The 25,243-nt window shown below is 39.4% G+C and overlaps 1 protein-coding gene across 1 annotated transcript in view; it reads left to right on the top strand.

The window, feature by feature from the left end:
• The first annotated feature begins 335 nt into the window (after positions 1 to 335).
• The window catches only part of Rxfp1 (relaxin family peptide receptor 1), a 120,499-nt gene continuing 95,591 nt past the window's right edge, over positions 336 to 25,243 (top strand). The window contains exon 1 of the mRNA XM_090343191.1: positions 336 to 459. Within this exon, the coding sequence (XP_090199317.1) occupies positions 411 to 459 (49 nt within the window). The 5' untranslated portion in view covers positions 336 to 410. The remainder of the gene's footprint in view (positions 460 to 25,243) is intronic.

The following is a 25,243-nucleotide window of genomic DNA, read 5'->3' as shown; positions in this document are numbered from 1 at the left end:
TTGCCACAGGACTCGGAAACAAGATATTTAAAATAAATGTTCAGTCCATGGGTCCCCTGCCTGAAACGCTTCCTCCCTACTCAGCAGTGTGTGTGTGTGTGTGTGTGTGTGTGTGTGTGTGTGTGTGTGTGTGTACATTAAGACTAAGAGGAGGAGGGCAGGGAGGACGAATCCTGAAAGGCAAAAAGGAAGAGAAGAAATAAAAGGGAATGGAAAGAGAGAGAGAGAGACAGAGACAGAAACAGACAGAGTGCGGGGGGGGGGGGAGGATGGGAGAGGCAGAAAGGAAAGCTGCTCTCTAGCTGCTAAGACTGCAGACAGAAATAGAACACGGCCGGAGCTGTACACCACTCAGAAACCAAGACCACATTCTATTCATTTCCATTAATCAGTCACTCCGAAAGGTGGCAATGACAGCTGGTCCTGTCTTCTTCTACATCTTAATGATTGGAAAATACTGTAAGTATACTCAGCACCTAATTTTATATACCTTGATGTTTTGTGAAATAACCACAAGTCCAGATGTTCATTACTTAGATTTCTGCTTTTAAGCTAAAAGTACATTTTCTGGTAAAATTAAGATCATATGTTAGAATTGTTCTTCTCAGTATGTTTCTGGTATTTGTATTAAAAGCTGGGATATCTTCTCATTGTCAGTTATTAAACAAACTAACATGCCACATGAAGCTATACTAGCTAACAACCAATTGTTACTGTTTTATTACAAACAGTATTATAATATTTAAAGAGTAGCAGTCTTTACAGAAATTGTGTCTGGGGATATGTCCACTTACTGAGATCCCCTGGGAAAGTGCTAGGAGTTCTTGCAGCACCTGTGTAGTTACAACACTCTGCCATCCTTTGTGATTTGATATCGTGGCTATGCAGCCACACAGAGTCAACCATATAACCCTCTGTTCAGAAAGCTTTCTCACTCTTCCTTGAAAAAAAAAAAGATAAAAGGCAAAGCAATGAAACAAGACACCACAAAAAGTTGCAATATACATCTTACTAAATGTAATGACAAAGTTGTTTCTCTATGTGTGCCATGGATTGTTTTTCAGAAGAAAAATTCTTGTTTTAGATTCAAAGAAAAGGATCTCTATGCATCAAGCCACATTTGAATTCTGTTATTCAGGTAGGAAGAAAGTAATGTTTCTCAGATCATGAATAATGAGAAAGTCTGAGCTGAGTCAAGAAAAGAAAGTTTCTCTGTACCTTTTATACCTTAGGATCCTGGAGATATGAGCTTCACCAAATTGACAACTCATGGTTTTTATATTCTTCCATCTCCTAAAAATGTGAAAAAGTTGTCGTCACACTAAGCTATTCTATCGAGGGAGTTCTTGAGATAGCTTCTGATCCTAAATCTGTTTGTTCTCATTGCATGCGCTGTGCCAACATGATTTGTTCCCTCTTCTCTCCTCTTCTAGTACTCATCATCTAAATGGTCAAAACTGGGGGACAGTATCAAAACCAGAGAAGCTATTCAGAATCTACTCAGAATCCCCCCGAAATAGTCTAGTCCTAGCTCTCTACATCTCTCATCTTGATTATAACATTTCCACTTTTTAACTAGGGGGAATGATTCAAATTGCCAACCAATATCAAAAACTAGATATTTACAATTATAACCCACTGTTTAATATACAGGAGTTTTTGACAACTGACATCAACAGCTTCTGTAATTCAGTAATAAATTTTACGGTCCTCTACTCCACCTCAGTGAATTGAATAGACTAAATAAGGCCGAATAGAACAAAGTGGCCTTCCTGTGTGAAGAATTCAAGGGTAGACAGAGATGTTCATGACAGTTTGAAATAAACTTTCCATGTTGACATATGCTCTATTGTCAATGAATTTTTCTCCTACACACAATATAGTAAATGATAGGCAATGCATGCTACCTCTATCTTTTACATTTTAAGTTCCCCTAGGACTTGAAAGATAGCAATAATGTAGTAAATAAGTGATAGCTCCAAATTTTCCCTTTCTACACCTTACACAGGGGATAAGGGTACATGTCTGTAAAAAAAAAAGGCTGCAAGCAAAATCATTGGCTACCTGTTCTGTCTGATGAGTTAAGAGGCACTTGCCAGGGACCTCTGAAATACCCAGCACCCAGACCCTGCCTCACTGAGGATTTCCTGGGCAATGAGAAAAGAACACCAACAAGCATACATGTAGGCTAATTCTCAAGGTTCTGCAAGTACCAGAGACTTGCGATTGTAGGCTCTGCCTTGCTCTATGATGCTTTGTTTTATTTTGCGTTAATCTCTGGGAAAGGTAATGTGAATCATGACACCTGTGTTTGGCTGCAGTACTTGGAACTAGTTCTGATAATGAGCCATTAATTGACTTTCTTTGAGTTTTATTGTGTAAAATGGCAATTAAATGCCAAGCCCTGTCTACCTCCCGGAGTCCTTATGTTAAGATTTTTTATTGCAAAACTTTGCCTCTGAATCTTCTGAGAAACCATTATGTAGATAAAATTAAGCAAGGCCCAGAGACATGCACTGCCTTGTCACAAGACAACTACTTTTAGTACTGAGATTAGAATGCTTCTCAGAGCAATGTCGAACTCATTCGCATGCGCATTCTCAGTAAAGACAGCCAGCATAAATGCAGTTAAAACTAAAGCCCGGGGCCAGAAGTGTGGTCTAATGGTAGAGTGCTCACTTAGCATGCACGAAACCCTGGATCCAATTCCTCATTATTACATCCACATGCAAAAAGAAGTGATGCTGTGGCTTAAGTGGTAGAGTGTGTTAGCCTTGTGAAAGCTCAAGGACAGTGTCCAGGTCCTGAGTTCAAATCCCAGAAATGGCACACACAAAAAAAAGTAAAATCCTTTGTAATAATGAATTTGTCATTTTTTTAGCCAAAAGCACCTACTAAATGCCAGTTACATTAGTAAGATGAGAGGGGGTGCTGGTGTCTCACGCCTATAGTCCTAGCTCATTCAGGAGGCTGAGATCTGAAGATGGCAGTTCCAAACCAGTCCAGGGAAAAAGTCCCCGTGAGATTCTTTTTTTAATTGTAAAGGTGAAGTACAGAGGTTACATAAGTTATGTAAGTTGCATAAGTCAGATAAGGAGTACATTTTTTTTAATATTATCATCTATCTCTTCATTTTCTTCCAATTTTTTTCCCTCCTCACACCCCACAAGTTGTTAGTTCACTTTCAACACACTGTCTAGTGAATAACATTGCTGAATTAGTTCACCTTTGCCCTATCATTTCTGTGCTTCCTCTTTACAAATCAGATAAACCTATATACAAGACAAAAAAGGACAGAAATCAAAAACAGCAACAAAAGGAGAAAAACAAAATCAAAAAGTCAAATAAAATCTCCAATTAACCACTCAAAACCCTGAAGTAGAACTGTGGCTCAAAATGGTAGAGTGCTAGCCTTGAGCAAAAGAACCAGTAGCCAGGCCATGAGCTCAAACCCCACAACTGGAAAAAAAAAAAAAAAAAGTAAAGGCGAATACAATACCACCCCTGCTGTGAAAGCCAAGGGTAGACACCAAAGGAATCCAAGATTATCATTAAGGAGACAAAGAGAAGTCTATACAGATAGATGACATCAGAATTCAAAAAATGTCCTTTAGCGTTCAATTTTCATTTGTTTAAAAAAAAAAAACAATCTGGCCAGATGCCAGTGGTTTATGCCTATAACCCTAGCTACTCAGGAAACTGAAATCTAGGCTCATGGGTCGAAACCTGCCTAGACAGAAAAGACCATACAAGTCTTATCTCCAATTGACCACCAAAAAGCCAACTGTGGAACTGTGGCAGAGTGCCAACCTTGAGACAAAAAGCTAAAAGACATCACATAAGCCTGGAGTTCAAGCTCTGGTATCAGCACACATACCCCAGAACAAATCTAACGGTATTGCCCAAACCTTAGCTTAATTAATTTCACTAACATCATTAGTTTTTTTTCATATATTTTTTATTGTAATTAATAGAAGGGTTACATGATATTTGCCAGATAGATGGTGCATTAATTCCCATACATTGATACCCTTTCACATGTCTTGGTCCCCATTTCCCTCCCCCCACTCCTACCCCTCATCTTGTTCTCCCCCCTTCCCTATCCCACTTCAAATAACCAAATACAAATATATACGATATATCAGGTAACAAAGTGAGATACTGTAACAATATGAGATACCCAAGGGACAGCAAAAGAGATGAGAGATAACATAGTACCTTAAGAACAACAATCATTCATTATATGGCTTATGTTTCTATATCCTAGAGATCCTTTCATTTAGCGTCCTACTATATGGCCTTTTGTATCAAGGTTTTGCTCTATTGCAAATTTCTGCTAGGAGAGCCCAAGGTTTCTACTGATTATAACATCATTAGTTTTGACAGTATTGTAGTTATGTAAGATTCACCATTAAAGGAAGCTGGATTCCTCTACAACACGTTTTCAAATTCTTGTGAGTTTCTACTTCAAAATTACAAATTAAAAAAATTTCCTACAATGAATTCTGTCCGAAATCCTTCCCCATAAATGTTTACCTTGCTACTTAAGCAATATTATTAAGCAAAATAATCAATTTGCTTAATACTATAAATAGGCAGGGAACACATAAGGAATTTGGAAATAGAAGGGCTGAAGCATAAAAGGTATCTACTTTAGTGTTTTGGCAGGACTGGCCCAGCTGGTAAGGTACTATCTATGGATCCAAACTCTGGCCAAATTGCTGGTAATTCTCTTCTCTAGCTAACAAAGAAGAGACATCTTAGGAGAGCCCATTAGCTTGAGAAGTATTTTGAATGGGACCATACTGGTATATTTACTTATTTTCAAAAGATGAGAAAATAAACTTAGGCTGGGTGCCGTGGCTCACACCTGTAATCCTAGCTACTCTGGAGACTGAGATCTGAGGATCAAGGTTGAAAGCCAGTGAGGTCTGAGGCTCTTACCTCCAATTAATCTCTAAAAAACAGGAAGTGGGGCTTGGCTCAATGGGTAGGGCAATAGCCTTGAGCTGAAGAGCTCAGGGACAATGCCCAGGTCCAGGGGTAGAGTGGTAGCTTTGAACTGAAGAGCTCCGGGGCACAGCCCAGGCTGAGTTCAAGCCCCATGACACCCCCCCCAAAAAAAGAAAATAAACTTTGCCAATATGCAGACTAGAGAAGTAGCCAGTACATCAATTTGAATTTTTGAAGAATGCTGATGATTTTATCTTGATCTTAGAATTGGGAATCATCTAAGTTTCAAGTAGAAAGGAAAGTTATAAATCTGTGCAGATAGATCACTATCTATATAAAGGGAAATAATGTTTCTGAACCACATAGATTCTCAAGCACAATTTCACACATCAGTACAAACTTACTAAACTGAAATGCCTAGAGTTAGATATCCTATTTAGGTTTATTTTCCTGTCTGAAAAATACATATATATATATATATAAGCATTTAAACCATTTGATTTCAAGCCATATGGTTATGGGTGTAGTTGTTTCGTATTTTCAACTCGTCAAGAGCTGTCTCTGAACCAAAAACTATGCTATTCTCTTTACAAACATGTCATTTTATCTGTATAACCATTTATAAGCTTTTTCCAACTTACCAAATAGAAAACAGAAAATGAGACATTTTAATAAGAATGCTGTTAAGTAGCATTCTCAGCCCAGCATTGTAGGAAGTGCTGTGAAAGGATTTGAATCCAAGTTTGTCTCCTTAAAGCTACTAGGCCAATAAAACATGATTCAGTTCTAATACTCCAAAATTGTTTTTTATTTATGTGATAAAATTCAAAGATATTGGGCTGGAAGTTTGGCCTAGAGGTAGAATGCTTGCCTAGCATACATGAAGACCTGGGTTCTATTCTTCAGTACCACATACATAGAAAAAGCCGGAAATGGTGCTGTGACTCAAGCGGTAGAGCTCTAACCTTAAGAAAGCTCAGTGCTCAGACCCTGAGTTCAAGCCCCAGGAAATAAATGGTACCCACTTTTACTTTTTACTACGTGGGTGGATAGCTAGTAACTTTTTTCTTTTGTTAAAGCTCACCTCCTCTTTCGAATAAAATTTGTGTTAATATTTTTTTTAATTCAAAGATATTGGCTGGGCACTAATGGCTCACTTCCAAGATCCTAGCTACTCAGGAGACTGAGATCTGAGGATTGCCATTCAAAACTAGCCTCTGGGCACACAAGACCAGAAATGGCACTGTGTCTCAAGTGGTAGAGCACTAGCCTTGAACTGAAGAGCTCAAAGACAACTCCTAGACCCAGAGTTCAAGCCCTACAACTGACAAAAAAAAAAAAACTCGAAGATTTTTTTTCACAGATTTTCTGATCCAGCTCATTGATCTTTAGGTAAGCTATGGATTCCTCATTTTAGAAGTGAAGCAATAAGGAAATACTAAGCATTTCTCCATTCCAGAAGTACATGATCCTGCCACTTGAGGTGAGACCAGGCTTGGGGAACATGCCCATCCTCAGTTAAATTCTGTGTCCATGTCCACTGATAACTGATGGATTAGGGTATATATGTCAACACTTTAGATATAGAAACACTTTAATTTGCAGCAAACACTGTTTGCAAATAACACTGACAAATCCTCCATTAGTTTATCCCGCCATTCGAGCCCAAACTTTACCCTTGAGAAGCTACAAAATGGGATGGCAAGTTGATAATATCCTTTAATTATTGTTAAGTTGATGTACATAGGTGTTACAGTTATATACATAAAATAGTGAATACATTTCTTGTCCAACACTGTTACCTCTTCCCATATTTTTCTCCCACTTTCCCTTCCCCCCAACTCCCCTCCCCACCAAGTTGTAAAGTTCATGTCCAACATCATGTCTTGTAAATATCACTGTTGCACTGGTTCACCTTTTGTCCTTTGTCTCACCATTTTGTGATTCCCTTTCCTTCCCCAAATCGGATAAATACATATACAAGGACACGGAGTATCAAATCAAAATGGGGTTTTGTTTTCTTTTTTAATGTAGTATGTGAAGTTACTGAACTCCAAGACATGGAAATAAAGTTTTGTTTGTTTAATGTACTGTGTGTAGTTGCTTCTGATATGTTCCTTAATGGTAGGATTCATCATTCTTGAGAAACAGTTGAGATTTTAAGTAAATTGTTGCTGTCATCTGAGGATGGACACATACTTGAGTTGAGAGGGCTGACTTATTTCCTTGATTAAAACTTGAAGTTCTACTGTTTTCTTTTAATCATCTTTTTTCCTCTTATGTAACCCACTAAGGAAAAAAATATTATGAAGTTTCCATTTTTGCTTCCTAAAGTTGGAGCCTCAAGTGAATTGCTATCTAGTTTTGACTTAACGTCTCTTAAGAACTTTTGAAATTTCAGTTTCATAAAATCAAACTTTTTGCCAGTGGAAGGAAACTTCAAGCTTGCAGGGAACCACAGTCTTCTTTTTTTTTTTCCAGTCCTGAGCTTGAGCTCAAGGCATGAACCCTGTCCTTGGACTTTCTCAAGGCTAGAGCTCTACCACTTGAGCCTCAGCACCACTTCCGGCTTTTTTTCTATGTATGTGGTACTGAAGAATTGAACCCGGGTCTTCGTGCATGCTAGGCAAGCACTCTACCACTAGACCAAACTCCCGGCCACAGTCTTCTTTTACATAGGAAGCAACTAAGACTATGGGTCGCTTTCATTTTCAGCTGTCTTCTTTGTTCACTGTTGAATGTGAAATTCCAAATTACATGTGTAGCACAATAAAACAGGAAATAGAAGGATAAAAGATCCCTTTGAACCATCAAAAGGCCAAAGTAGAGTTGTGGTTCAAGTGGTAGAGCACCAGTCTTGAGTGAAAAAGCATCCAGGCCCTGAGTTCAAGTCCTAGGACCAGAAAAAAAAAAAAACAAGTTGGAGCTGAAGTAGCCAGGGCAAAACTGTGTCATATGCTTTTTTAATTTTTTTCTCCCAACCTGGGAAGTGGGATTCTCACAAATCTTCCCATATGTAAAACGCCTTGCATTGTACAACTAATTTACATACTGTGTATATTAAATAAATTAAACAGAACCACCCCAGAAGTGGGAGAGGAATAAATAGCAAGGGGAAAAAAATACCACCTTGAAATACAAAGAACCTAGACAGTAGTTTTTAAGTTTACTCTTCGCCAAAATTCTAGCCTTGCAAGATTTGGCCAATATTCTACTCTTTTCTCTCATTTGAGGGTGGATAAACACTTCACATCACCCTCCCCCACCTTTAATGAGAGAGGAATTTTAAATAGAGATGTCTCCCTGGAGGCCACTAGAAGTCTCCCTGGAGGCCATTCCCTCCCAGTACCATGCTCCCTCCCATTGTCCCAGCTGTCACATCCCCTCTGAAGATGCAGCATAGGCACAAGATATCTGTGGGCTTCATTTTTCCCATAGCGATTCCTCCTCATAAAAAGAGATAGTACCTCCCTGTCTTTTTGCCTGTGCTGCTGCAGAGGTCAGAGCATTGGAGACACTGCTTCTAACCTTGCTTAAATCCTACCCCTCACCTACCATATACACCCACCACACTGTTGTTTCCATAGTGAAGTGATGTGCTTTCTGATGTCATAGGAGTAAAGGGAAGCATGGGTGTGTCCTTGCTGTTACGTAAAGGCACACTAAGTAAATCAGCGTCAATTGGTTTTGTTTTCTGGGAAATTGTATATATGCAGTAAAGCAATGTTTTTGTTTTTGTTTTTGTTTTCTTTTGCTTGTGTGTGTTCTGTTTGTTCTGTTCCAGTACTGGGGCTTGAACTCAGGCTGCTGTACTCTTGCTTAGCTTTTTCACTCAAAGCTGGCACTGTTATCACTTCAGCCATACCTCCACTTCTGACCTTTTGCTGGTTAACTAGAGAAAAAGAGTTCCATGAACGTTGCTACTTCAGCATTGCACCATCATCCTCAAATCTCATCCTCTTGAACAACTAGAATTACAGATGTGAACCTCTGGTACATGGTTTCCCACCTTCAATTCTGATCCTGCTAAGAGCTCATTTTTCTCCTGGGGTTTTTCTCCCCTTCATGTGCAGGCTGCTTTCTTCTAGGTGATTCCTTGGCACCTTTCCTGGCCCCTAGGCCCAGGTTTCCCATTATCAACTATTGACTCCTTCCCAGTGCTAGATTGCTCCTCTTTTTTAACCATTCTTTTTCCTTTGATCTCATTTGATTTCCTTTGACTCCTAACAAAATACCTACAAAGACAAATTCTTCTCAGTTGATCCCAAATTTTATAGACTAAATTCGTATTTGTGCCCACTTCATTTCACTTTCTTTCAAAGGAAAAAGTTACTTGTTAAACACATACATACACACTCCCTTTTCCCCATTGTGACGTTAGCTGCATTCATGGACATTTGTGGCTGAAAATATCAGCATAGAGTAAATTGCTTAAAATACCAGATCCCCTACACAATGAAGGAGTTATGACTCTGTAGTTGCAGCTGTTAAACAGTTGCCTGGATCTATGGGGAAATCACATAAGCTATCCTATATAGCTTTTGTAGGCATGGGAAAGGAGAGTGCTGGGCTTTGATTTCAGAGTTTAGGCATTGTCCCTTAGCTTTCTTGCTCAAAACTGGAGCTCTGCCACTTGAGCCACAGCACCATTTCTAGACTGGAGTGGGGAAGAGGTTAATTGGAGAGAAGAATCTCATTGAATTTCCTGCCCATGCTGGCTTCAAACCTCAGTTCTCAGATCTCAGCCTTCTGACTAGCTAAGATGACAAGTGTGAGTCACTGGCTTCCTGCAACATTTTTGTCATTAGGCTACATGCTGAAAATATAAATTAATGAAAATAACTGATTAAGTTCTCATGTATGTCCAGGACCAGCTTCGGAGAGGGTTTGATTCAAAACATCATTACAATCACTCACAGAACCTTTTATTCCATCTTTCCTTTTCATCCTCTTTCCTCCTTTATGGCTTACCTCAGCCTTGTGATGTTTTAATAAGTTTTCCCAGAAAAGGCTAGAAATGGTTGAGTCATTTTTCAATGGTCCAGATTTGCCATTTCTGCATTCCCAGTTGTGGCTGATTTGTTAGAAATTGCACACTGCCTCATGGTTTATAAATGTTTCTTTCTTATACATTTCAAACTTAGAAAGACATCAGCAAGGCACACTGTTAGCTTCTCTTAACCTCCATTGGCCTTCCCTTTGTGCTCAGAGCAAGAGAAGTAGCTAGTTTGGCTAAGTTAAATTCAGATTGCAGTTCTGCCCTTCAATACAGTCCTTACTCCTGACCTTGCGAGCTAGCACAACAATGTATGTGCTCTGGAAACAGGGATTGTTTTAGTTGTTAAGTTTCAATCACTGTTATGGACAACTGGCCATTTGTAGCCAGTATCTACCTCAACAATGTGACTAATTATTTGTCCATCAAATCCACTTTGATGGTGGAGAGGCAGGGAGGATAGACACTACACTGCCCTTGGGCATCTTATTTTTAAGTCTTCATGCTACCGTACATAGCAGGTTCCATGTTATTCACATGATCCACGACAGTCATTAGCCTTGAAAAGCGGTCCAAAGAAATTAATCTTAGTGTATTTTTTCCCTATTGACATTCATAGTCTATGACAGACAAAATCAAATGAACCCAGACTAGAATTAGCAATGTAAAAACGTAAACAGAAAGGCCAAAAGCTCAAATATTTCACACATTTCATCACTGTTATAACCTCTCAACATTTTACCTATGACACAGTTATAATAAATACCAGAAGAGACAAGTATAACTGGATTCACCCATGATTGAATCTGAAATCCAGAAAGAATAGAACTCAACAAAGCACTGTATAACAGGGACAAAGAAAAATAGAGGTGCTGAGTAAAAACAGTGTTTGTTGGCAGAGAATGCCAGTGAGAGATAAGAGTAAAGTTGAGTAAGATCACCCAGCCCAGGATTGAATGTCTGGGAAGGCACCAAACCACACATATGTGCTGATGACAGTTTGTTACATGCCTCATAAAGCTGCTCCATGACATCCTGTCTCCAAATGGATTTATCTAGAGGATTAAAGAATATCCATCATTTTATCTGCACAACTCTATTGCAGTATTGAATGAATTGGCTCTGATTCCCCCTACCACCTTCTGAGTCTCTGTGAATCTGACTCTTCACACCCAGAGCCCTTGTGTGGACTCATCTCTGCTCTGTTTCTTCCAGCCCTTTGTGATCCTTTACCTCTTCTCCCAGTACTTGCTCCTCTGATGCCTGGAAGTGAATTGGAGGCCCAGTCAATTGGCTACTCCAACTAATTTTTCCCAGGAGAATTCACCTCTTGTACCATGTCTCATTAGTCCCCTCAGAAAGCATAGAGCTGAAAAGATATTGGAGAAAGGTTAGAAGTACAGACCCAAGCAAAGTGCCTATAATATAATCCTAGCTACTCAAGAGACTGAGTTGTAAAGGATCATGATTCGGACCCATCCCTGAAGAAAAGTTTTCAAGAAACTCTGTCTCCAATTAATCAGCAAAAAGTCAGGGTAGAGGCATGACTCAAGTGGTAGAATACAAACCAGAGGCAAGCCAACTAAGAAAGGGAGAGTCCTGTGTTCAAGCCCCAGTAGCAGCATGTATACGCAAATGTGCACATGCGTGTATGTGCGTGCACACACACACACACACACACACACACACACACACACACACACACACAAAGCAGGAGTCCTAGCATTCTTTGCCCTGACATTGGAAGATGGAAAAAACAAACTGTTGCTTTTAAACACAATCCCCTCTTTTAATAATTCCACTCCAGGGGCCGGGAGTTTGGCCTAGTGGTTAAAGTGCTTGCCTAGCATGCATGAAGACCTGGGTTCGATTCCTCGGTACCATATACATAGAAAAAAGCCAGAAGTGGTGCTGAGGCTCAAGTGGTAGAGCTCTAGCCTTGAGAAAGTCCAAGGACAGTGCTCAGGCCCTGAGCTCAAGCCCAGGACTGGCAAAAAAAAAAATAATTCCACTCCATCCTTAGTATTAAATGTATTAAACATATCAAAACCAAGTACAGTATATGATATAAAAGTGTGCATGCGTGTGTGTGTTTGTGTGTGTGTATGTGTGTGTTCAGGGAGCCACATTGCTCAGATAAGCAAGGTAAACTTTTCCCATGTCTAAATTCAGGGCTCATGACTCCTCCACAAAATGATAAAACATTTAAATTTGCTAATTCAAACTAGTTTGGCTTCAAAACTAAGCTCTACTGCATTAATACGTGATCTTTCAGCATTTTGCATTAATACATGATCTTTAATCACTTCGAAATCTCACCAACTCACCAGCTTCCCTTCTGCCCAATAGCATTTGGATTAGCTAAGCTCCAGACCTGGAGAGCAAGCAGACAGGTGAAGTGCTGAGCATGCTGGGAAATGCTCAACTTCATTGGGGTTTACCTACTTCTAACTATGATGGCTGTGATGCCTACAGAGGCAGTCACTGTTAGTGATCCACTGAGGATTACCTAGTGCCTCCTAATCTTGACTGCTCGGAGTTGCCTTCACAAATCAGACAGGAAACCCTCAAAGGAGCTGAAGGAGCCAAGACTGGCAAAGATTGCCTGTTACTCACCCTCTAGCAACAATACCTTTCCCTCTCCTACAGACACACCCTCTTCTTGGGCTGCATAGAACAGTTTGAGACAAGAATCACTTCTGCTTGGGTATCCCTAGAATTCTTGGAGGTTTCCACATTCTCACTTCCAGTAAGGAGTGTTATATCCTAGGGAGATAGTATGTCTCTTCCTAGCAGCTCTCACCCAGTTCAGCAAAATGGTTTCCAGAGCACCCCACAGGCTTCTTTATTGGTTCTGGAGAGAATTGTGTCCCCTTGATAATCCAAACCAAGATAGAAGGAGTTGGAGGCATGACTTGACTCAAGGAGTGCCAACCAATGACTGAATGCATCAGATACCAAGTCTGAGTCTCAACCCCAGATCAAAAAATATGTGTAAGATGATAGAATTATTATATATGTATATGTGTGTATGTGCCCTTTAGCTAACTTTGTAACTGACATTTTTTCAGCATTTTGGGGATGGTGGTGGTAGCGGTGTGTGTGTGTGTGTGTGTGTGTGTGTGTGTGTGTGTGTGTGTGTGTGGCACGAGTGCACATGTCATGCACACACACTGGTCTGAAGCTTGAAAACAGGGCCTGGGCACTGTCCCTGAGCTTTTGCTCTCAAGCCTGGCATCCTGGTATTTGAGCCACAGCTCTAATTCCAATCACTGTAATGCAAGAGCCAAAAATTTGATTCTTCTGAAAAAGACTTTATTGTGCTGGACAGTCAGCCCCTGAGTAATATAGTCCAAGTTTGTACATTTATTAACTGAATAGAAAAAGGGAATACTACAAAAATTAATTGAGGGATGTATCATAAAATCAGAGGCCTATATACACAAAAACTATAAACAAAGTTATTTTTTCATATATTTTATTGTAATTAATAGAAGGGTTACATGATATTTGCCAGATAGAAGGTGCATTATTTCACATACATTGATACACTTTCTCATGTCTTGGTCCCCATTACCTCCCCCCCACCCCCACCCCTCATCTTGTTTTCCCCCCTTCCCTATCCCACTTCAAATAACCAAATACGCATTTATCCAATATATCAGATAACAAAGTGAAATACTGTAACAATATGAGATAACCAAGGGGCAGCGAAAGGGATGAGAGATAACATAGTACCTTAAGAACAACAATCATTCATTATATGGCTTTTGTTTTTATATCCTAGAGATCATTTCATTTAGCATCATACTGTATGGACTTATGTATCTAGGTTTTGCTCTATTGCAAATCTCTGCTAGGAGAGCCCAAGGTTTCTACTGATTAGGACAAATGAGGGAAACCATTGAGCCTAAGTTGCTTTGAGTCTGGCTTACTTCACTTAATATGATTTTTTCTCTTTCCATTTCCTTACAAATGGGGCAATGTGACTCTTTCAGACAGCAACATAGAATTCCATTGTGTACCAATACCACAACTTGTTGATCCACTCATCAACTGAGGGACATCTAGGTTGGTTCCACATCTTTGCTATGGTAAATAGTGCTGCAATGAACATCATTGTGCTAGTGGATTTAGTATGTCCTTCTTTCTGAACGATTGGGTAAATGCCAAGTAGTGGAGTTGCTGGGTCATAAAGGAGTTCTATGTTTAGTCTTTTGAGGAACTGCTATACTGCTTTCCATAATGGTTGAATGAGTTTGCACTCCCACCAACAGTGTAGTAGTGATCCCTCCTGGCCACATCCCCTCCAGCATCTGTTATTAGATTTCTTGATCTTGGTCATTCTAACTGGAGTGAGGTAGAATCTTAGAGTTGTTTTGATTTGCATTTCTTTTATGACCAGAGATGTTGAGCATTTCTTCATGTGTCTATAGGCCATTTTTGTTTCTTCTTCAGAGAAGACTCTCTTTAAGTCTTTGGCCCATCTTTTAATGTGATGGTTGTTACTTTGGAGATTAGTTTTGGAGTGATTCAATTTTTTGAGCTATTGATATATTTTAGATATGAGGCCTTTGTCCGTTGTATGGTTAGTGAAGATCTCCCATTCAAGCCACAGGAATTTAAAATAATGAAATAGTTTAGTACAATATGAACTCTCAAAATTTTGAAAATAGTATAATGTCAAGGAGTTAGCTATTTCCCACTGTCAAGAAACTTCTAGAAGATAATGAAAATTTCAAAACTTGTACAGTAGTAAATAGATTTATTCTCTTTATCAAAAGAATATCTTGGTATATGTCAGTGCCGGTGCCTCATACCTATAATCCTGTACTCTGCAATTAAGATTTGCAGAGATGGCCATGCAATCATAAAAGTCCTACAAAGCCTGGTTTCAGATGTGGAAACACTTCATGTGAAGAATCACATTGATAATACAAATCAAAATGATTATATATATACACATATTGTCAGTTGTGGGACATGTACTCTGGGCCTGGGCACTGTCCCTGAGCTCTTTAGCTTAAGGTTACTGCCCTACCCCTTGAGCCACAATTCCACTTCCAGTTTTCTGGTGGTTCATTGGAGAGATGAGTCTAACAAATTTTAGTACCCAGGCTGGCTTTGAACCACAATCCTCAGATCTCAGTCTCCCAATAGCTAGGATAACAGGCGAGATCCACTGTGCCCAGCTCAAGATGATATTTTTTAATGAGCAGTGAGGTGCCAGTGATTCATGCTGTAATCTTAGCTACTCTGGAGACTGAGATCTGAAGACTGAATTCCAAAGGCAGTTCAAACTGAAAAGCCCATAAGACCCTCATCTCCTATTGACCGCCAAAAAGCCAAAAACTGGACAATGGGTCTTTTTGGTAGCAAAAGCTACATTGACAGTATCTTTTCTTTTTTTTCTTTTGCCAGTCCTGGGCTTGAACTCAAGGCCTGAGCACTGTCCTTGGACTTTCTCAAGGCTAGAGCTCTACCACTTGAGCCTCAGCACCATTTCTGGCTTTTTTTTCTATGTATGTGGTACCAAGGAATTAAACCTGGGTCTTCATGCATGCTAGGCAAGTACTCTACCACTAGGCCAAACTCCCAGCCCTTACAGTATCTTTTCTAAGGCCTTTAAGTGCTATAGTGCCTAGACTTCCTATAAAGTTTGCTCTCAAACTCTGAACATAGAACTAAAAACCTACTGTTTGATTCCAAAAAGGCTTCGCAAAATTATTTTTTCCATATATTTTATTGTACTTAATAGAAGGGTTACATTATATTCACCAGATAGAAGGTGCATTACTTCACAAACATTGATACCCTTTCTCATGTCTTGGTCCCCATTTCCCTCACTCCATCCCCGCCTCTCATCTTGTCATAAAATTATTTTTTAATCTACGTATGTGTACAAGGTTTTGGCAACCACCAAAGAGCAAGAAGTAGAGCTGTGTTTATCAGGTCTTTTTTGTGCTAGCCTTAAGCACAAAATATACCACCAATCATTTAAAATATTGTGTTTATAATTATCTACCCGAAAATAATTTTATTCTTTCTGCTTTACTCTAAATTTTTATTTTAACTAATGATACTGCTTTTGTATTAAGTTTTGTGGACAGATACACAGGCCCTAAGGTTTGTGGTGTGAAGGCATGTTAAGAATAAGATTGGACTGTGCTGAGAGCTGACATTGAAACTGTGACAGAGAATTCCTCACTCCCAAGGCACATTCTCAATTTCTCAAAAAATTGGATGGGTGTTCGTGACTCATGCTTGTAATCCTAGCTACTTAGGAGGTTAAGAACTCAGAAATGTGCAAAGCCCACCCAGACAGGAAAGTCTGGTTAAGTACGAAAGGAAAATGGAACTGTGGCTCTGTGGTAGAGTGCTTAGCCTTGAGCACTTGAGCCTTGAGCCTTGAGCTCTTGAGCACTTGAGCCTTGAGCCTTGAGCCTTGAGCCTTGAGCCTTGGGTGCTGGAACAGCACAGACCCAAAGTTCAAACTTCAGGACCATCACCAGAAAAACAAGGAAAGAAAGAAATAAAGGAAGGGAGAAAGGAAGGAAGGAAGGCGGGAGGGAAGGAAGGAAGGAAGGAAGGAAGGAAGGAAGGAAGGAAGGAAGGAAGGAAGGAAGGAAGGAAAAGAGAGAAAGAAAGTTGGTCATAATGGAGAAATACCTTGTTTAAAAAAAAAATCTGTAACATACAAAAGAAAAGCCAGATGTGAGTGGCTCATGCTTGTAATCCTAGCTACTCAGAGGACTGAGATCTGAGGAACATGGTTCAAAGCTAGCTTAATTATCAGTGCACACTTAGCAGAGGTGTGCATCCAAACCTATGGATGCAATAACAGAGCACAAAATGGAGAAAATAAACCCCTCCCTTGCTACTCAATCCTGCAATCTGAGTTAGCAACCACCTCCGGTCACAGGCTTTACTCTTAATTTAAAATGGCAGCTTAACGAGATGAGACAGCAGAGAGCCAGCAACACAAACTAGGACTCCGCTGGTGGTGATGTTCAGTAAGGGATAATCAAGAAAGGTATGGATGTGCACCACAAAAATGATAAAAGACTGACCAGTTAGTGTGTAAGAAAAAAGCAAGCACGTGTGACCTCCTTAGTATGAGAAAGTTCAGGGAACACCTAGCACCTCAGTCAGTATTTTCGGTCTCATGGATTGGTGATTGGTTGGATGACATCAACACTGTGAAATATATTTTAATGAAGTTGTTAGTTACACTATAACTCATCTGGAAGTTAAGGACAATGAAGTTAAAAAGGAGTGCTATTCACAGTTCTCTGACTTCAGTGAGTAACTGTGGTGAGGAGTCCTTTCACACATTCATTTCACCAAAATGAAGAGTTACTAATCTCCATGAACTAGAAGAAACTGAGACTTTAAAAACCTGCACCAAGCCCACAATGACAGGCCTGGGAATTTCTCAGACTAGCCTGTCTGCCTGCACAACTGCACTGGGGTTGTGCTGAGCCTTTGATACAGGGGTACAGAGTGTACATTGGCATGTTCTGGTCTGAGGCTTTTGTAATTCCAAGAACTGTTGTATGTTTGTTTTTGCCAGTTCTGGGGCTTGAATTCAGGGCCTGAGCACTGTCTTTGGGCTTTCTCAAGACTAGAGCTCTACCACTTGAGCCACAGCACCATTTCCAGCTTTTTCTATGTATGTGGTCTCCAGGAATCAAACCCAGGTCTTCATGCATGCTAGGTAAGCACTAGGCTAAATTCTTGGCTCCCAAGAAATGTTAAAACCAAGAAAACACAATATCCAGATTTAAATAGACTTTTCTAATTTTAGTGAATTATAAGTAGGTGTGTGGAAAAGCTGTGAAATAAAATCTTTGGTAGGTGTCATTAATCTATGAGGAGAATTTTACAAAGGGTGCTGGCAGTGTGGCTCTAGTAGTAAAACACCTCCTTACCAAGTAGAAGACCAGAGTTCAAACCCCAGTACCCATCTCCAAAGGAAGCACCAGATGCAGATTATAGTGGGCCCAACTATCACTGTGCTGAGTTGTCCTGGGGGTATTGAGATTTGTGATTATCGTTATTGTCAAAACAGGTGAGGTCTCCATGTGCACCACATTCCAGAAAGCCTTGTCCAGTTCTCAACTTCTATGTGCCTTTAGCCCTCTGGTTAAAGATTTTTCAAAATTATAGGTTCCAAGTCAAAAGCACACAGGTAACACAAAATCAAATGTCCTGCAAATCATTCTGTATGCTTCATTGTCAGAATCCTCAGAAACCTTAAAGAAACTTTACAGCCTCTAACACTCATACAATTTCTCAGTAATTTCACACTTTCTCAAAAACTGTGGATGTAATTCCAAAAGCCAGGCAAAGATTCTCCAAATGTGAATAGTTATATCTGGAAACTTTACAAGCCATTTTCAGCTATAAGTTAAAAGATTAAAAAATACTTGCCAAACTTATTTTTACACATATTACAAAAGTAGTTCGGATCTCCTAGAAGCCTGTCACGTGCTTTCCCTCATTGCTAACATTTTCCCATTTACTGCTCTTCTCTTACTATATAGACTATGGATATTTTTTTCTATTTTCTCCTTTAAACTATTAATACATGCTTTAGTTTAAAAGTCAGTGACAGGAATGTAAAACAGGACCTTTGGTGGGGGTGTGGGTACTAAGGGAAGCAGACAGAGAACATAGAAGGTGAAAGAGGGCGAAGAAAGGTGAATGTGGTCAAAATGCACTTGTGAAAATGAAATGAAGCATGTTGAAATTGGTTTGGGAAGTGAGAGAGAAGATGCGGAAGACTGACAGAGAAGGTTAAGTCTAGTCAAGGCACTATAAGGTTTTATTTAGGTAACCAATGAAGAGACTATCGTAAAGTATTCAGGCAGGAGAAAGAACTGCAGGCCCCCAGCCCAGGTTGCTGGAGGCCAGGATTTATCTAGAGAAGGGAGTGGGGAGAAGGTGTGACCAGATGTGGGGAAGGTGTGGACATGTCTGCTGCAGATGTGATCTCAGAACCTCCCAAGGTCAGATGAGAGGTGTGACGGGGGACAGGGCCCAGGATGTGACCTCAGAGAAGGGGGAGGTGACTGCCTCTAGGTGTACCAGTTACCTAGGTAACCACAGATACTGGGTCTGACTGACAGGAGTGGGGTGTCTGCCCTCAGGCTTCCCAGGTGGACCTTACAGGTACATCTATGCAGATATGGACATATCAAAATGAAACTCCATCATCAAGTTAATTAAACATAATTGCATTTTCTTAGCCACTATACAATTGCCAAATGCAAACAATTTAACCCTGATGAAACAATACTATCTAGCAAAGCACAGTAGTTCATGCTTGAAATCCCAGCACTCACAAGACTGAAACAAAAGATCCTGAGTTTAAAACAATGCAAGTATACACACGTATATGTACACATAATATACATAATCTATTGTAAAGTCATCCTTATATTTGATGAACTGTCCCGATCCCAGATCACATATAGCATTCAGCAGCCACACAGAGTTGTTTCTTTAATCAGGAGACAGTCACTCTGAGATTTGTAAAACGGGAACAGTTGTTGTAAAGAATAGAACGTGTTTCAATTTTGGTTTGTCTGAGGTAAGCAACTCTTATATATCTAAAAATACACCTATTGTAAAAATTGCCATAGAATTGGACAAAAGGCAGGTTGCTGCATGTTGAGTTCAGGATCTGACCTTCTGTGACAGCATCTCTTCACATTTGCCTCAATTTTTCTTTAAAATTATGACTCACTGGTTTTCCTGTTTCCATGTGTCATCTGTTCTCATCGTTCTGAGCCAGTCTTCAAACAGAAGCGTTATAATTGTCCTGACTAACTTTCAATGTCATTGCTCTTGTTTCTTTGTTCCTTATTTTACTGGGGTTTTTGTTTGTTGGTTTGTTTGTTGAGGAAAGGCCTAACTATGAAGTTAGGCTTGGCCTTGAATTTGTGATGCTCCTGCCTCTTCCTCCCCGTGCTGAATTATAGGCATGCACCAGGAAATCTGGCATTTTTAAACCCTTACTATTAGCCCCCAGTTCTTGCCTTGGACTTTGCAATCAATTCTGGGGTTCCTTTCACAAAACACAGTTCTTCGCGGCTCCTCCTGCATAAAGTCCTCACTGCTATTTTCATCTGTCTCTTCTGGATCACTTAGCAATGCACCCTTGGTGCCACAAGAAGAAAGACCAAGAAAAAGTAGCCTCAACAAGCATTCATTTTTTTTTAGCCAGGCACAATGGTTCAGGTCTAGATTCCTAGCTACTTGAAAGACAGAGATCAGAGGATAACAGTTCAAGGTTAAACCAGACTTACAAGTTTGAAAGACTCCATCTCAACCAATGGCTGGGTGCAATGGTGCATATGTGTTTTCCCAGCTACAAGGAAAGCCTGGCAGCTGGGACATCAATGGAAGTAAGTACCTGATGGCACTGACCCTGCTGTTTAGGCAAGCCAAGATATTTCTGGGCTTTTCCATTCTTCCCACCCCACCATCTTGCACACATTGCTTTTTTTCCTTGTGTGTGTCTCCTGTAGGAAGTTGTTCAACAGACTGAGTCCAGCTTCAAAGCAGGAAGAAGGGAAAAAATGACATGGAGCTGAATCCTCTGCCCTTCCCCTTTTGTTACTTTTGCAAAGTAATAGTTTTTCCAGACACTCATGGGGAAGATTTCTTCTTAGATCCCCATGGTTAGAATGGGATCACATAGACACACCTAGCTGCCTAGCTAGCGGGGAAAGTGGAAGACAGGGTGCCACTGTTGATTAGGTTTATCTTCTCATCTGCTAGCTGTTATTGCTATTTGGAGATGCTGCTCTTATCTGTTATTGGTATTTGGATTAGGTTGTGGGGGAAGTAAATGATAGGCAGGCAACCAACAGTTTCCCTGCATCTGAAATCAGTATTGACATTTCTTCTCAGTTTTCCTTTATTTGTTTATTTTCCCTAATATTTCCTCAAGAGAGGAAGATTAGAATTTCTTTTAATTAGTTCTCCATCTCCTACCTGAAATCTAATAAAATAAAGTGACTAGCTAAAAGTTGCCTATCATTGTAGGACTCACACAAAAGTAAAACATAACTAAATGTGAAAATAATGGTAACTTAGACTGGGAGTTTGGCCTAGTGTTAGAGTGCTTGCCTAGCATGGGTTCCATTCCTTAGTACCATACATAGAAAAAGCTGGAAGCAGTGCTGTGGCTCAAGTAGTACAGCTTTAGTCTGGAGAAAGGCCAAGTAGAGTGCTTAGACCCTTAGATCAAGCCAAGGACTGGCAAAAAAAAAAAAAAAAAAAAAAAAAAAAAAAAAAAAAAAAAAAAAAAGCTGGAAGTAGTGCTGTAGCTCAAATGAGTTCTAGCCTTGAGAAAGCCCAAGGAGAGTGCCCAGGCCCTGAGCTCAAAATCAGGACCGGTAATAAATAAATAAATAAATAAATAGATAAATCTGCCACTTGAAAATATTTAGTGCCTACTTTTGCACTTTGCTCTATTTGGTCTCTCTTAAATATAAATTTAAATGTAAAGTTTTCTGTGGGAATTGATCAGTTTGGTTATTTCTGGAGTCTTCTCTAAAGAAGAAAAGTAATGAGGCAGCCAAGTTTTTCTCTTTGTGTGTGTGTGTGTGTGTGTGTGTTTTGTCTTTTTTCTTTCTTTCTTTTTTTCTTTTGCCAGTCCTGGGGCTTGGACTCAGGGCTGAGCACTGTCCTTGGGCTTTCTCAAGGCTAGCACTCTACCACTTAGGCCATAACACCGCTTCTGGCTTTTTCTGTGTATGTGGTACTGAGGAATTGAACCCCTGCCCTTGTGTGCTTTTCCTTTATCCCATAAATATAGGGGAGAAACATTGTCCTCATTAGAAATCAGTACTCAAAATGAATCATTAACCTGTGTTTATGAAGCTTCCATCTCTAATATTTCTATAGAGAAACAATAGGAATATGATAGAAAGATGTTTCTTCAGATGAATGATCTTTGTCTCTGATCTTAAAGTAAAATTTTTGGAAAACCCTAGACAACACAAACATTGATGAGATGGCAGTTTGTCTTCTCAATGAAGAATTTCAAAGTAAGGAGAAATCACCCTGAAGAGAAATAGAAGAGTCACAAAGGATAATTCACCTTTATCTTGATGGACAAGACTTAAATGAAGGAATAATATGCAAAGAAACTCTTATAAGTCAAAAACAAGGAGACAGAAGTAGCAATGAGTTTTCAGGATCATAAGAACTTGAAAGCAAATTTATATGGAGGGCATAGTGATTAAGAATGTTCTCTGAGATTTACAATAGAACAAAACCTAGATACATAAGGCCATAGAGTATGACACCAAATGAAAGGACCTCCAGGATGTAGAAACAAAAGCCATATAATGAGTGATTGTTATCCTTAATCTACTGTTATCTCTCATCTCTTTTGCTGTCCCTTGGTTATCTCATATTGTTACAATATTTCACCTTGTTATTTCCTATATTGTATATATGCATATTGGATAGGGAAGGGAGGAAAACAAGATGAGTGGCAGGGGTGGGGGGAAGGAAATGGGGCCCAAAACATGAGAAAGGGTATCAATGTTTGTGAAGTAATGCACCTTCTACCTGGTGAATATAATGTAATTCTTCTATTAATTACAATAAAAATATATGAAAAGAACATTTAAAAAAAAGAATGTTTCTGAGCCAGGCACTAGTGGCTCACACATATAATTCTAGATATTCAGGAGGCTGGGATCTGAGGATCGCTATTCAAGGCCAACCCCAGCAGGGAAATCCATGAGACTCTCCTCCCCAATTAACCACCAGAAAACCAGAATTGAAGCTGTAGCTCAAAGTATTAGAACAATAGTCTTGTGCAGAAAAGCTTGGAGACAGTACCTAGGCCCTGAGTTCAAGCCCACAACCAACAACAACAACAAAGAAAGAATGTGTTATGGGATCAGAGAGACCTGAGTTTAAAGCCATTTCTACAGCTCACTGGTCCTGTGAGCCCCAATCAATTTACTCCCTGTCCCTTGGTCTCCTGAACTCTAAAATGATTTCTTGTTTAATGGAATTATTGAGAAAGTGGTGAAGTAATCCTGGTGCTTACAATGTATGAAATACTCAAAAACATGAAGGGAAACACTACTGAGCAAAGAGCAAAGCTTAGGTCAAGTAGCCACAGTTTTAAAAAGCAGATTGGTGGGACAGGAGTTTGGCCTACTGGTAGAGTGCTTGCCTAGCATGTACGATTCCTCAGTACCACATACATAGAAAAAAGCCAGGAGTGGTGCTGTGGTTCAAGCGGTAGAACTCTAGCCTTGAGTAAGTTTCAAGGACAGTGCTCAGGCCCTGGGCCCTGGCAAAAAAAAAAAAAGCAGATTGTGGACATAATTGTTTATCCACAATTAATGAAAAAAAAGAAAATATAAGCAAGAGGAAATCTGTCATCTGCAGAAGAAATGGGCCAGAAGATGGAGACCACCTGGCCTCACATGTAGAAACCTAATGATCAAATGTTCATGGGCTAAATGGTAGACAACACAGAAATGGGGTATTGGTCAAAGAGAATGAGGTCTTAAGTTAATCAGAATGAGTAGGAATGTAAAGTGCCTGCATTGCCATCATAATGTGCCAATAGTACCAAACACAATGGAGGAGGAAGGGAGAAGGAGGTGGGGGGGAAGAAGGAAGAGAAAGAGAAGGAAGAGAGAGGAAGGAAGGAGGATGGAGGAAAGGAGGAGGCGAAAGGGGATGCAGAGGTAGAGAAAGGAAGGAGGAGAAATAAGAGCATTTAAGACAGAGTGGTACCAGAATTCTCAGTAAAACCAACTATTAACAACTGTGAGATGGAACAGATTGTGATGGTTGGATAGTCAAGAGAATTTTGTCATCACTTGAGACATACTCAATTCCAGAAGTGTGAAGTACTGACATTTAGTAACAAATACGTACTCATTCACTAAATGTTTATTGCCCTAACATACTTATAACAACATCTCATACAAGTGAAGATTATGTGTTCTAAACGCTCAAAAACTATAATTCTAGTTCTTTAAAATCCAGACATTTAAAAAAAAGAAATAAAAACCTTTTGTCTTTTTCAAAACTTTCATTCATTTGTCTGCTCACTCATCAACACCCAAATCACTCATCAAAATACAACAGAATCCACTTGTTTGTTAAACTTGTCATTTGAAATATGATGTAAAAATCAATGTTAATAAATTCTTTAATAAAAAAAACACAACAGAATCAAATAATAGACAAATAAAAACTGGAGCTAGCTATAGAGGCAGAGATTGATACAAGTGGTGGCAGGAGAAGAATCGTGAAAAAAAAAAAACACTATTAAAAGCTGAGAGAACTCCAAAAACACAAATCAGTAGCCAAATTATAGGGAAAAAATCCCCTCAAATGGCCTTAAAGACATCACTGTACCTTGTTACCCCAACTTACAAATGAAAGATTGATAGTCAGTGGATTTCTAAAGCTGCAGAAGTAAAGCTGAACATTTTTTCTTCTGAATCAGAGGCTACAATATAGAAATTTTTCTAAAATGTGGTATGGGTAACGGGATAGGGAAAATATTCTTTTTTTTCTTGCTTTTAAGAGATATGTGAGATGGTCATGTGGTTTCTGTTCTTAATTATCAATTTGTATATGTTGAATAATCCATATATTTCTAGTATTTAACTCAACTTGATCACAGTGCCTGATCTTTTTAGTGTAATATTTCAGATTGTTTTGTATTTGATTTAGAAGTTTTTAGTTGCAAATATTTTATGACTATTTTCATCAAAGGACATGATTTATAACTTTCCCTATTGTTGAATCCTTCGATAGTTTTGGCATCAGGATAATGCTGGCCTTAGCAAATAAGATTTTCAAGTCTTCTTTCCTTTTTTATTTTCTGCAATACTTTAGAAGGCTGGAAGAGTTCAGCAGGGAACCCATCTAGTACTGAGCTTTCATTCATCAGGAGATGAATTACTGCTTATTCACATGTGGTTTACAATATTAAGAATGTATTTTTCAGGACATACTATGGTTATATGTTATATTATTCCTAGCACAGAACTGGTTTTTAGGGTTTTCAAGTGTTTTTCTATTCTTTTCATTGTTATTATAAAGGTGGTCTTCAGAGGGCCAAGGGATATTTTTAAAGGATTGGTATACTAGAGAGCAGATTTCCTTTGAAATATCATGCCCACTAACTCCAATATATTTATCTTTAAACAAGTTAACCAAGTTCCCTAAATTAAATTTTCTGCTCCACGAAGGTTTGAACTCAGGGCCTCGTACTTATCAGGCTTATGTTCT

This window comes from Megascapheus bottae, chromosome 13 (genome assembly GCF_031878675.1).
Source record: "Megascapheus bottae isolate mThoBot1 chromosome 13, mThoBot2.hap1, whole genome shotgun sequence".
Classification (NCBI taxonomy): Eukaryota; Metazoa; Chordata; class Mammalia; order Rodentia; family Geomyidae; genus Megascapheus; species Megascapheus bottae.
The sequence above is the reverse complement of the archived record's forward strand: the minus strand, read 5'-3'. Positions and strand labels throughout refer to the sequence as shown.